This window comes from Squalius cephalus, assembly GCF_949319135.1.
Source record: "Squalius cephalus genome assembly, chromosome: 7".
NCBI classification, from domain to species: Eukaryota; Metazoa; Chordata; class Actinopteri; order Cypriniformes; family Leuciscidae; genus Squalius; species Squalius cephalus.
Window position 1 is genome coordinate 11359416 of NC_137128.1, and position 11870 is coordinate 11371285.

Sequence of the window (11870 nt, forward strand, 5' to 3'; positions counted from 1 at the left end):
ATACTGAAATATATTAGTATTTAAGGTATGAACTATACAAAACGTTCAAAAGTATTAAAAAAAAATCTCAACATGGTTGTGATCTGAAATGAATTTAGAAAAGCAGAGTATTACAGTTAAATCACATCTTTAAATAAACTCTCATAAACCATAAACCATTGCGTGCAATAAGTCCGAAGGAGAGTCGAATTCAATAAGAAGTAACGGAAGATACAGTGGAGCTTTTATGAGTTTTATTTATGATCGAGACTTTTATTTTAGCTTCGCCGAACGACGTCATGGTGACGTCAGTCACGTCACAGGAACATGGATGTTAGGAAATTAAAAATATATAAAGGTAAAATTCTTAATGGAGTGTATCCATCTAAAGAATTTTTGAGATGTCGATTCGGTTTTGAGGCTCATTTTGTGATGATCAGATTGAAACAACAGAACATCTGTTTTATGAATGTAAATTTGCTTATACCTTTTGGGAGGATTTGCATTACTGGCTATTTCCTAAATTTGAAGATTTGCCTGCATTAACAAAGGAAAATATAATTTTTGGTATGTTTATGAAAGATGAAGCGCATGACTTGGCAGTTAATACGTTCATAATCCTTGGGAAATTCTTTTTACACAAGAATAGATTCCTGAAAACACTTCCAAATTTTAATGTTTTTCATGAAGAACTGTGTCATTACTTTTTATCACTAAAGTTAATGAAGAAAAAGAATGCCTTAATTTTATCTACTTTGATAGAGGATGTGAATATATATATATATATATATATATATATATATATATATATATATATATATATATATATATATATAAAGGAAAAAATAAAAATAAATAAATAAGGGAACACACAAGTTGTTGTTTTTTGGCATGGGAGCTGAACACGCAGTAGCCAGAAATACAACTTAGGTGAACCCGAAATAATAATACATAAATATATAAATAAATAAAGAATATGAATAGAGACGTGACTATCATCCATGTACGAATACAAACAGTAGGTGGCGGTAAGTGCCGAAGGTGGTAATTCCGATTCGGAATACGCCAGAAATTGAATTCCAAAGAAGAAGAAGAAGAACATGGATGTCTGCTGTTATCCAGCCGAGGGAAGGTCTGTGTTTTCAGCGCTTCAGTTGTTAATGTGTTTAAAGCGTTATAATACGGTTGGGAGTTTTGACATAAGTGCTCCCGACCACGAGGTATTAGCCTATTATTGAAGACGTTTTGCGTTAGTAATGTGAAACAAATGTAGATAATTGCCGAATATAATATTGTTTTTTTTTTTCGAGGCCTGTTTACATCAACTATGAAGTAACGTTAAAAATGGACAGAATGGGAATGTTTAATATAATTATGCTTTATCTACATTTTATTACAGAAGCTGCGTATATTATTTCTTGCAGTACACTTTATAGCAGGTGTCACCAACCCTGCTCCTGGAGGGCTACTGTCCTGCAGACTTTAGGTCCAACCCTGTTCCAACACACCTGCCTGTAATTATCAAGCAACCCTGAACAGCTTGATTAGCTGGTCCAGGTGTGTTTGATTGGGGTTGGAGCTGAAATCTGCAGGACTGTAGCCCTCCAGGAGCAGGGTTGGTGACACCTGCTTTATAGTATATACTTTACTGTCATTGTACTGTGTTCCTGTGTCACTAAAGCTAGTGAAATCTTTATTGTTATGCATCTTATAACCGTTTTTGTTTTAAAGTGAGTCGAGTTTTGGGAGTTTTATTCTGCAAGTGAATGATTGAAGTGCATTTTGCTGGAAACCTGTCATCATGTACTGGTCATACTGGATCTCAAAATAAAAATAAGACCGAAATAAGAAATTATATTTTCCTAAAGGCAGTTGAAGCCAAATTTTAGAGCCATTAAGAGTTTTTGCATTATGACATTATTATCACCCATTCAGCATTTATGCTCTCTCATTTTCATACATTTCCTATAGAAAAATGAAAAATATCCCATGATTTACTCCCTCTCAAGCCATCCTAGGTGTAAATGACTTTCTTCTTTCAGCCAAACACAATTTAGAGTTCTATTAAAATATCCTGCCTCTTCCTAGCTTTATAATGGGAGTGAATGGTAACTGAGATATGGAAGCCCAAAAAAGTGAATCCATCCATCATAAAGGTCTCCATACGGCTCCAGGGGGTTAAAGGGCATATTGCAGGTCAGAGCCCCCAGTGAGTCAGTGTATGACTTGATGTGCAGTGCCTGACTTTGCACCCAGGCTTTGAGGCCTGTATGTGCTACCATGTTGAGCTCAATCATATCTCCGGGGTTATAATCCTCCGGTCTAAAGTGAACGCTACACACTTCCATGTTTTTGGAAGCAGATGCAGAAGTGAAGTCCCGTCTCTTCACCTGCACAAAACACAGCCAGACATGGAAGATGGCGCCGCCCTTTATCTTGTTAGGAAACCTGTGGACTCGATGTCCTGACAGGCTGGAGTTTGTGCAACCTCCACGAACACAATAATTTATGACGACGATAAATTGAAATTAATAACTACTGAAAACACAGTCAATCACAACCGCTTCTACTGAATATCAACCTACTCTGCACTGTGCAAACGCAGAGCAAACGACTCCCTCTTGTGACGTAATTATATGACGCGATGTTGGGGAAAAAAGCGGTCAAGGAAACTTGTCACTTTTTCTACTAAATTTGTGCCCTCATGTCTTGTAAAACATTTTAAATTCTGCATTAACATTTCATATGGTATTTTCATAAATAATACCGTCTTAGCGGCCCCTAATTTAATAACAAATGATCATTGCGACGGAAGCAAATCAATTAAAACTAACTTTAGATGGAAATAACTTAACTCTGCTGTACAGCCGAAACAATCTCTGTTGCCTTAAATTATACGCTTATCTCTGTAAAGCTGCTTTGAGACAATCTACATTGTTAAAAGCGCTATATAAATGAAGATGACTTGACTTGACTTGACCTTGTAATTAATACGGAACTTTATAGGTAACCAATGTAGTGATGATAAAATTGGTGTTATATGATCATATTTTCTTGATCTAGTAAGAACTCTAGCGGCGGCATTTTGGACTAACTGTAGCTTGACCGGCTCGCTCTCTCTTTCTGCTCGTTCTTTCAGTTAAACATGCGCCCTGTCACAAGCGCAGCAGTTCATCTACATTACTCACCGATCAAATAAGACTTTGGCGGGACAAAAATTCACTTTGGCGGGCGCTAAAACAAGTTCAACGCAGGAGAATTCATGCGTGAATTTAACTGAGTAGTACATGACCATGCACTCGCACAAATGCGACCACATAAAATTTTAACTCGCACATTCTCCAAAAATGGTCGCAGTCTGGAACCCTGCAATGTGACAATGTGAGCTAGGATCTTGGAAATGACTTCTGGCTAATTTTGTTTGTTTAGAAATTGTAATTTGATTGAACGAATAACACACGGATTTAAAACACATACAAAAAAAAAAACCTTTTTGATAGCTGATGGAAGTAGCCAATAGGATTTCTCCTGTGTAACTGTTTTGCTGTTTCTCAGCTTCACTGTTGCTTCAATGGCAAATAAAAGGGCTGAAACATGGGAACACACCTCACCCAATCCGGCCATGCATGTACAATGTCCACAAATCACGCTGCCACTCTTCTCCGCTATCAACCAGGGCACCAGAAAAGGGTCTGTGGTACGTTGAGAATGGCGCACTCGGGCGGTCAAAACACACCTTTCTCCGATGGCAGCATGCTTTATATCTTGTACCCATCCACTTACAAAATAATTGTATGCTTCCAGAGACTTTCTTCCTCTTAATTCGTCAAAAGTGTACGCACTAACGTTGTGGATGAGATACTTGGCAATGTCCATTTCCTGAATATCGGGGTACGCCGCAGGATTACATGACCAGTCCTCTTTCGACATTGTGTAAGGATCCTTTCCATCGATATAACTCAATTTCTCATCATATCTTGCCTTGCAAACATCGTCTAATGTGTCCCTGTAAATAACATTCACCTTGTCGCCAGGTTTGGAGGAATTTGTCATCGTAATCTCAACACAAAAGAGTCAAAAATACTTGGGTAAATGAAAAGGCGGTAAACATGAGCATGACAGCTTTGACACACGACATGGCGGCGCGCCGCAGAGGATAATGGGTAATTCGAGAAACGGAAACCCATCTATAGCAGAGGAGAAAGACCGCGAAATGTAAAATACGACTGTTATTGTGTCACGAAATGTAGTTCTGAGTTTCTCAGTCGAGAATGAAGTTGTTTGAAGCTCAAATATGTTGTTTATTTATTATAAAAAACACACTAACAACGAGAAATGTTTAATTTCACAATCTATAGCTTCGGTTAAATACTAGTATATTAAACATATAAGTTAAAATACATTAATGACTCGTTATAACGTGGTACAAACTTCTTCTATAATAAAGTGATTTTGTATTATTTGTAACCAGGCACTAAAGCGATTACCCATAAAACGTGCTTTGAACCAATCGGATTGCTTGGGTCCTAAGCTCGGACTCATCTCTTCAACCGGACTCGATTGTTCACCACACCGACGTATGATGTTGGAGTAGCGTAAGGTTTGATGCTTCTCGCGGTTCAAACAAATAGAGCTGGGCAACAAACTCAAGCTCCTCTTCTCTTATGTTGAAATCCTCCGACGTTTCTCTTGTTAAAAATCATGTTTTAGACTTCTAATTCGTGACCAGTGTTTTGTTTTGCTCTATCCTCTGCGCTTCTGCATTTGTCAATACATCACGTGCCACGTGTCAGGTCAGATGTCACTCTTCAGCCGGAACTCGACTCGCGTACAGCCGTGACCGTAAGTCAGTCATTACTGTTTATAAAGGTATAAATATGGATATTTTCATAGCTTCACTTCAGAAGGCCTTTATTAACCCCCTGGAACCATATGAATAATTTTTATGATGGATGGATGCACTTTTTTTGGGCTTCGAAGTAGTGCTGCTCGATTATTGCAAAAATCATAATCACGATTATTTTGCTCAAAATTGAAATCAACATTATTTAACACTATTATAGGTGGGTGATCTAATCAAAGTCTTATTTCATGATATGAGTCCTTTTAAATGTCAGTGAAATTTCACAATTATCAGAACTTCAACAAAAACTAAGACTAGGTTAATTAATGTAAGTAAAAGTCCTCAAAACAGTTACAGTACAGAAGACAAGTAAACGTCAGCAATACAATAAGAAGAAATAAACCAAATTACAAACTAACTGAAAAAAAACAAAAACTACAGAACAAAAATACAAATTAAATAATTAGTGCTTTAGGTTTTTCAGAAAGATGTACTCAGTGGTATTCAGATAAGTAATAGCCTACAACAGAAACTGAATAACGTACGTTTTGCTGATTTGGATGTCAAGTTTGGGCTTTTAGGGAGGAGCGAAAGTGCACCGCTGTGAAGGAATTTTTGAATGTAACTCTGATTGTGTTTGGCTGAAAGAAGAAAGTCATATACACCTAGGATGGCTTGAGTAACTGAGTAAATTAGGGGATAATCTTCATTTTTGGTTGAACTAACCCTTTAAATTTGACTTAGCAGATTTGGACCTCCAAACCAGTGAAGCTGCTCCCCAGAGATGGGAATATAAGTGAAGAAGCCACGTGGATTCAAACAAACAGGATTAATTCTAGTGTGACAACCAATCCTGCTTAACACATCATTGAAACGATGGAGTTCGTCAGAGTGGTGATTGGGGACGTGAGTGATCCAGAACCATTCAAAATATTAAAGGATGACTCAGAAGAACAAAAAGGTTGGTCCCCAGTTTGATCAACTTGCGGTAATTGCAGGGTCTATTTATTTATGTAAATCAATTGACATGGAATATGTTGATATTGTACCATATTAAAGTAACATCCCTTCAATCACAAAGTAATTTTTGCATCATCACTGCAGCAATGCCAAGAGTGTGAGAAAAATGTCTTTTTAATTTTTATATATTCTATTTTGTGTTCATTTTAGACCTGGTGGAGGTGAAAGAGGAAAGTCAAGAGTTGAATGAAGTGGAGGAGAAATGTCAGTTTGAGGAACCTCATGCATTCATAACTAGTGACACATCTTTGAGTTGCTCACAGGCTGAAAATAATTGTGCACAGAAAAGCGCTCTCATCTGCCCTCATTGTGGAAAGTGTTTTAAACAAAGAGGACACCTTGAGGATCATATAAGGACTCACACCGGAGAGAAGCCTTACACATGCCTTCAGTGCGGAAAGAGTTTCACACACAAAGGAAACCTTAAGGATCACATGAGAATTCACTCTGGAGAGAGGCGATTCGCATGTCAGCAGTGCGGGAAAAGATTCACGCATAAAGCAAATCTTACGGATCACATAAGGATTCACACCGGAGAGAAGCCCTTCGCATGCACTCAGTGCGGAAGGAGTTTCACACATGCAACGAGTCTGAAAACTCACCTGCTCACTCACTCCGGAGAAAGGCCATTCAACTGTGATCAGTGCGGTCAAAAGTTCATTTTGGCGGCGCACTTAAAAAGACACCTGAAAATCCACACCAACGAGAGGCCGTACGTGTGTACTTTTTGTGGGAAGAGTTTCTTATGGCTCTGCTATTTTAAAGACCACCAGAAAAAACACACCGGTGTGAAAGCGCACGTGTGCTCCGAGTGTGGCAGTGCTTTTACTAGAGCCAGCGAATTGAAAATGCACCAAAGAATCCACACTGGGGAAAAACCGTACACGTGCTCGTACTGTGGGAAGAGCTTCGCTGAGTCGGGAAACCTGAAGAAACACGAGCGAGTGCACACCGGAGAGAAGCCGTACCAGTGCCCTTCATGCGGGAGGGGATTCAGCCAGTTCAGCCATCTACTGAGACATTTAAAACAGCAGAAGTGTCGCAAATTACCACAGTTCATCTTCAGGCCCCAAGACCAGCAGAGTTCATCCCCAGGTGCAACACTTTCAACTACATAGTGTGTCATTCAGTTGAATCAAAGACTCCCAAAATAGCAATGGACTGTGACTGTGATATATTTCCAGAGAAAACTGAGGTTTAACACGCTGACACCCTTAAAAATAGTTTCTAACAAAGTCAGTCCAGGATAAAAAAAAATGTCAATATATTACTGTATCTGTTACTGTATTATAACCTGGATTTCACAATGGGAATACTGTATCTAGGGCTGTCACGATTCCTCGATTAAATTCGAGTACCCGATTAAAAAAAAAATCCTTGATTGCATTTTGCTCGTGTCGAGTAACCGCTAAAATACCGGAAGTGGCGAGAGTCCCTGGACCGCATTATTAGACCCTTTTTTTTATTAAAATCATTTAAAAACCATTCCTAAAGGCTGCAATTCATTTAAATAACTATATGTGCTGCAGATCTAATATATATGCGCTTTATTTATTTTCATGTGTGTAGGGTTACGTGCGTTTCAGAGCAGCTCCGTTCACAGTAAATGCTCCACATGAACTCTATCATTTTGGCGCGTCTCAGAATCCATATGATGTTTATCTGGGAACCTAAACCTAAATATGTTTCTAAATATGCGAACTGTTCATTGCGATTTCAGAATAGAAGTTTAAACCCTCGCTCTGAGTTCACATATGTCCACGTTAAATGTTGTTTGTCCAGTATTACATATTAAAGGATTTGATCAAGTTACATGTGTAACAACAACAATCACCAGGCTACATAATACATAATGTACATAAGATGATTGTTTATATTATGTATATTATGTATTTTAACTGTTATAACATTATTGCCTCATCAATTATAGATGTATTTTAAGTCATTTAAAAGCTTATGTCTCTGCTAAGGTCTATTTTAATTACCACAATTTCTTTTAACTCGATTAATCATCAAAATAATCGACCAATTACCAAAGTAATCATTAGTGACAGTCCTAGAGATATCCATAGAAGCTGACATGGCATTACAAACTAACTGGGAGGCTTTTTAAGACAGTTAAGACACGTTACTTGATGAAATATAGTACAGAGTAGTAGGTTGCTGTGAAGTGCCATGTTTTTAGAGGTGTGTTTCATATGTTGAAGTAGCAGTAGTACAGAAAAGTATATTGATGTGGGACGGTTCACTCAGAAATCAAACTTCTGTCATCATCGTCTGCCTTGCATTTCTCTCTGCTGAACACAAAAGGAGATATTTAAGCCTTATATCTGCTCTTTTCCACACACTGAAACGTGTGATTCTGACTGTCAAGTGCAAGTACATTAAACCACTCTTTCCAAAAATCCTTTTTTTTTCCATGGAAGAAGAAAGATGTGGAGTTTTGAGCAACATTGGAAACTGGATTGTGACAAATTTGCATTTCGTTGTTAACTGTGCCTTTCTGTTTGGAGGCTTAACCAGTCAAATAGTAGAACATGACACTATCAGTACCAAACTGAGCTTGATCTGATCAAGTAACACGGTTGTTGATCGAAGTTGCTTTGGATAAAAGTGTCTTTAAACTGAATAAATGTTTAATGCTTGTTCACCTTTAGAAACTCTTGTGGATTAAGTCATTTTTTTGTGTACTTAGCTTGCAAACATCAGTCAGGCTTGGGTGTGTACTAGCTTTCTCTTATAAAAAATGTACACAAAGTCAGATTTTTCTAATAATTAGGCTGGTCTTATATGAGGAGTGTTACAGTTCACATTTCTGAAACATTTTATTTCTCAAAGATACCTCTTTAAGCCTCATGCTACCACAAAAAAAAAAAACCCACAAAATAAGGTTTTTAATGTGAGTGTTTATATTGGCATATAGAAACCATATATGAACTCTGTTGTCACTGTCAAAGATCATTATTACACAATGGCGACTAGTAAAAAACATGAGGTTTCAGATATGCAATCATAGCTTCAAAACTTTTGCATTAACAAATCATAAGTGTCCAAGATTTTCCTCTTTTGAGGACTTGTGTAGGTTAGTAACACAAAGGATGGGAGACCACGTCTTGATATTATTGCATGTTAAATTTATTTGTTACCACCCTTGATGTGAGGACCATGTCTCTTATTAACTCTCGTCACCAATACAAACTGGAGATGAGAGGGACTGAGAGTGTGCATGTTTGCATTCATTGCCTTAGTGACGTTACATCAATATTTTATACTTGATTTGTTTCATTTATTCAAAAAATCAATTTAATCAAGGCAGGAGAAATGGTTTCAATGTCGAGTCCGGCTGAGCATCCCTGAATATGACTCAAATTCATCTGGACAGCATTTCTGATTGCATGAGAAACTCTCATCCTCAAAAACCATGAACAGATCTATGCGCAGTAAAAGACAATACATCCTAAACTGTGTTAATGTTTGCCTTGCAATGGGAATGCCCATGATTTGTGCCAACCATAATATGTGTATGCATTTACAAAATCAATTTTACTGTTCAGCTTGTGTTCATAGTTTTGCATCATTTTTGGGATTATGCAGATCATGGTGACAATAATACTTTTCTATGTTTGACGTTTAACGTTTTTAATGTTATGATACAGTATGATAAACATTGCTGTGCTGTGTTGGGTTGATAATATCCAATGTAAAATCTGGGTCAGGAAGCAAAATGAGTTGCGAACCATTGGTGTATAGCAGGCTTTTCCATCATTTAGGACACACAGCCTGCCTTCTGCCTGTCTGATGTGAACTCGTGACTCCACACCCCCACCTCATCTCAAAACTGATTAGAAAATGCCTGCTAACACCACTGACATACTACTTGAACCATTTAATAAAGGTTAAGAACCCAAGCTATGTGCATTTTGATATATATACAATATAGACCTTACAAATTCTGTGTAATAATTAGACATTCTTTCAGCAGGGATACTCAAATTGATCAAAAGTGGCAGTATTTTACATTGTTACAAAAAATTATACTTCAAATAAATTATGTTTTTTGAACTTGACAAAAGGTGACACCCTGCACTTTTGATGCAGAGGTTACAAATGTAGTTGTGCTGGTCCTAACTCAGAAAAATGCTTTCAGATGGTGAATCATTTCTATGTTTGTATCCCATTTAGCCCCATTTTCTGTGAGAATATTCCCCCGTTGATCAGCCCTCTCCATCACTCCCATTTCCATACAAACATGGCATTTAAATTGTCTGCACAACACAATGCACGAAAGGTTCATCAGAGTAAAATATCAAGGTAAGATGGCTCTCTGTTTTCTGACCCTATTGTTCAGGGTCCTGTCACTTTGCTTGGTCTTGTTTTTAGTTTTAAAACATAAATAAATATATTATTTACATTCTACAGATCATTCACTCTCATTTCTGACTCTGTCCTAAAAGTTTTCCTCTAATTTTGACCCTGCGTGCTTTTGCCTCTGCAGATCTTGTTATAAGAGATTCTGTGTCCAGCGTCTTCCTGACTTCATGTTCAGTGGAGAGAACGGCCGGTGAAGAAAGCCTCTCCTGAGACACAGATGTTCTCTGGTAGGTTTAATCAGCTTCAGGGAAGAAAAGCTTCTCTCACCTGAAGCGACTGTCAGGTAGAGTAAGCCGTAGTCTTAGGGCTATGCTCAGATTAGGAGACATAAACGGATGCTTTGTTCATAAATGTGATCAAGCATCTCGTGTGGTGATGCTTACGTGGGGAAAGCACTGATTGCAGCCTTTACTTCCATCTTTAGATCTTCAGCATCAATGTCATGCATAGTTTGCTCCAGTCTTTGGCAACACTCATCTTGTTTCCCTTCCTGATCTGTGATTCTCATATTGTCATGGGAGTAAAGAAATCCATACAGCTTATAAAAGCTTTCCATGTGAGAGAAGCGCTCCTCTAGTGTGACCAAAGCTGTGTCTTCAAGTGGCAGGAAAAACTCCCTTTCAAACTGTTCCTCTGGGGTTGACACAGTTTGCTCTCTTCCTTCATACTGAAACTGTCTTGCTGTTTTCCTGTAACGCACTTCTGGCCAGCTCATGCCCAACTCAAGCTTTTCAGCTATTTCCCTGGCATCAGTTTTGTGATGGACGGGGGCCTGCATTCGAGCAGATGTAATAATAACGTTATAGACAGGCCATACAATATAGGATAGAAAACAAATAAGTAATATATGATTTATATAGGCTTCTTGGCATTTGTCAGGGCCCCCTAATTCCCCGGGGCCCTAAGCAGCTGCTTGCCTCGCTTATTGGTTAAGTCCGTCACTGTCTGCAGGTAAGTTAGAAACAACTTGAGAGCTGTTGCAACATCGGGACATGGGTCAGGATAGAGTGATGTTTAATAAATAACAGCTGCCTAAGAGCTGCAATGGAGCCATGCTCAATCTCCTATAGGGGGCCTAAGCATATTTCTGAACGATATTCACCCTTCGTCTGGAGTTTGATTGACAGGTGATCTGACCAGTCATAATCTGCCGAATCTGCCATTTTGTCCAACAAAGCAGTCATAAAGCTCCGTGCCGGAGCGCGTATTGTTTTCAGAGAAACACGTGATCAACGAAAAAAGACTCTCTTTCTTTCCAATCATGAATTGCTTCACTTTGCGTGTCGGGATGTTTGAACCCAGACTACTCTAAAGATTTTTGTAAGTTTAAGTCCATTTTTTTTTTTTATAAGTAAACCTATAGCTTATGTTACATGCTCATATATTCTGCCATATAAACAGCATAGAAACCATAAAATAATTAGACCACCATTTACTTGCATCGAGCAACTCTTTTGGTATTTTTATAATTAGTATTAATATAATTGTTACATTTAATTTATTGCCTCACTTTAATATGTGAATTATATTATCAGAAAACTGAGCATTTAGCGTTGTCAGGCTTTTATTTGTGCTTAATGGATAAAACAATGGCACTGCGCACTCGGGAGTCGGTAGCCTATATGGCTGCTATAAATTTGACCTGCCACAAGATGGC

At 38.1% G+C, this 11870-nt stretch overlaps 1 protein-coding gene across 2 annotated transcripts; it reads left to right on the forward strand.

Annotated features, from left to right (window-relative positions):
• Positions 1-1041: 1041 nt before the first annotated feature.
• On the forward strand, positions 1042-9743 carry LOC307161478 (uncharacterized protein). Of its 2 annotated transcripts, none has more exons than XM_079876203.1 (3): positions 1042-1111; positions 5570-5783; positions 5993-9743. In XM_079876203.1, exons 2-3 carry the CDS (start codon positions 5699-5701, stop codon positions 6958-6960), a joined length of 1053 nt encoding a protein of 350 aa, XP_079732329.1. In that variant the 5' UTR covers positions 1042-1111; positions 5570-5698; the 3' UTR covers positions 6961-9743. The 2 variants fall into 2 exon arrangements, with proteins under 2 accessions (XP_079732329.1, XP_079732330.1); XM_079876204.1 differs by lacking the exon at positions 1042-1111 and adding an exon at positions 1179-1199.
• The last annotated feature ends 2127 nt before the right edge of the window (positions 9744-11870 follow it).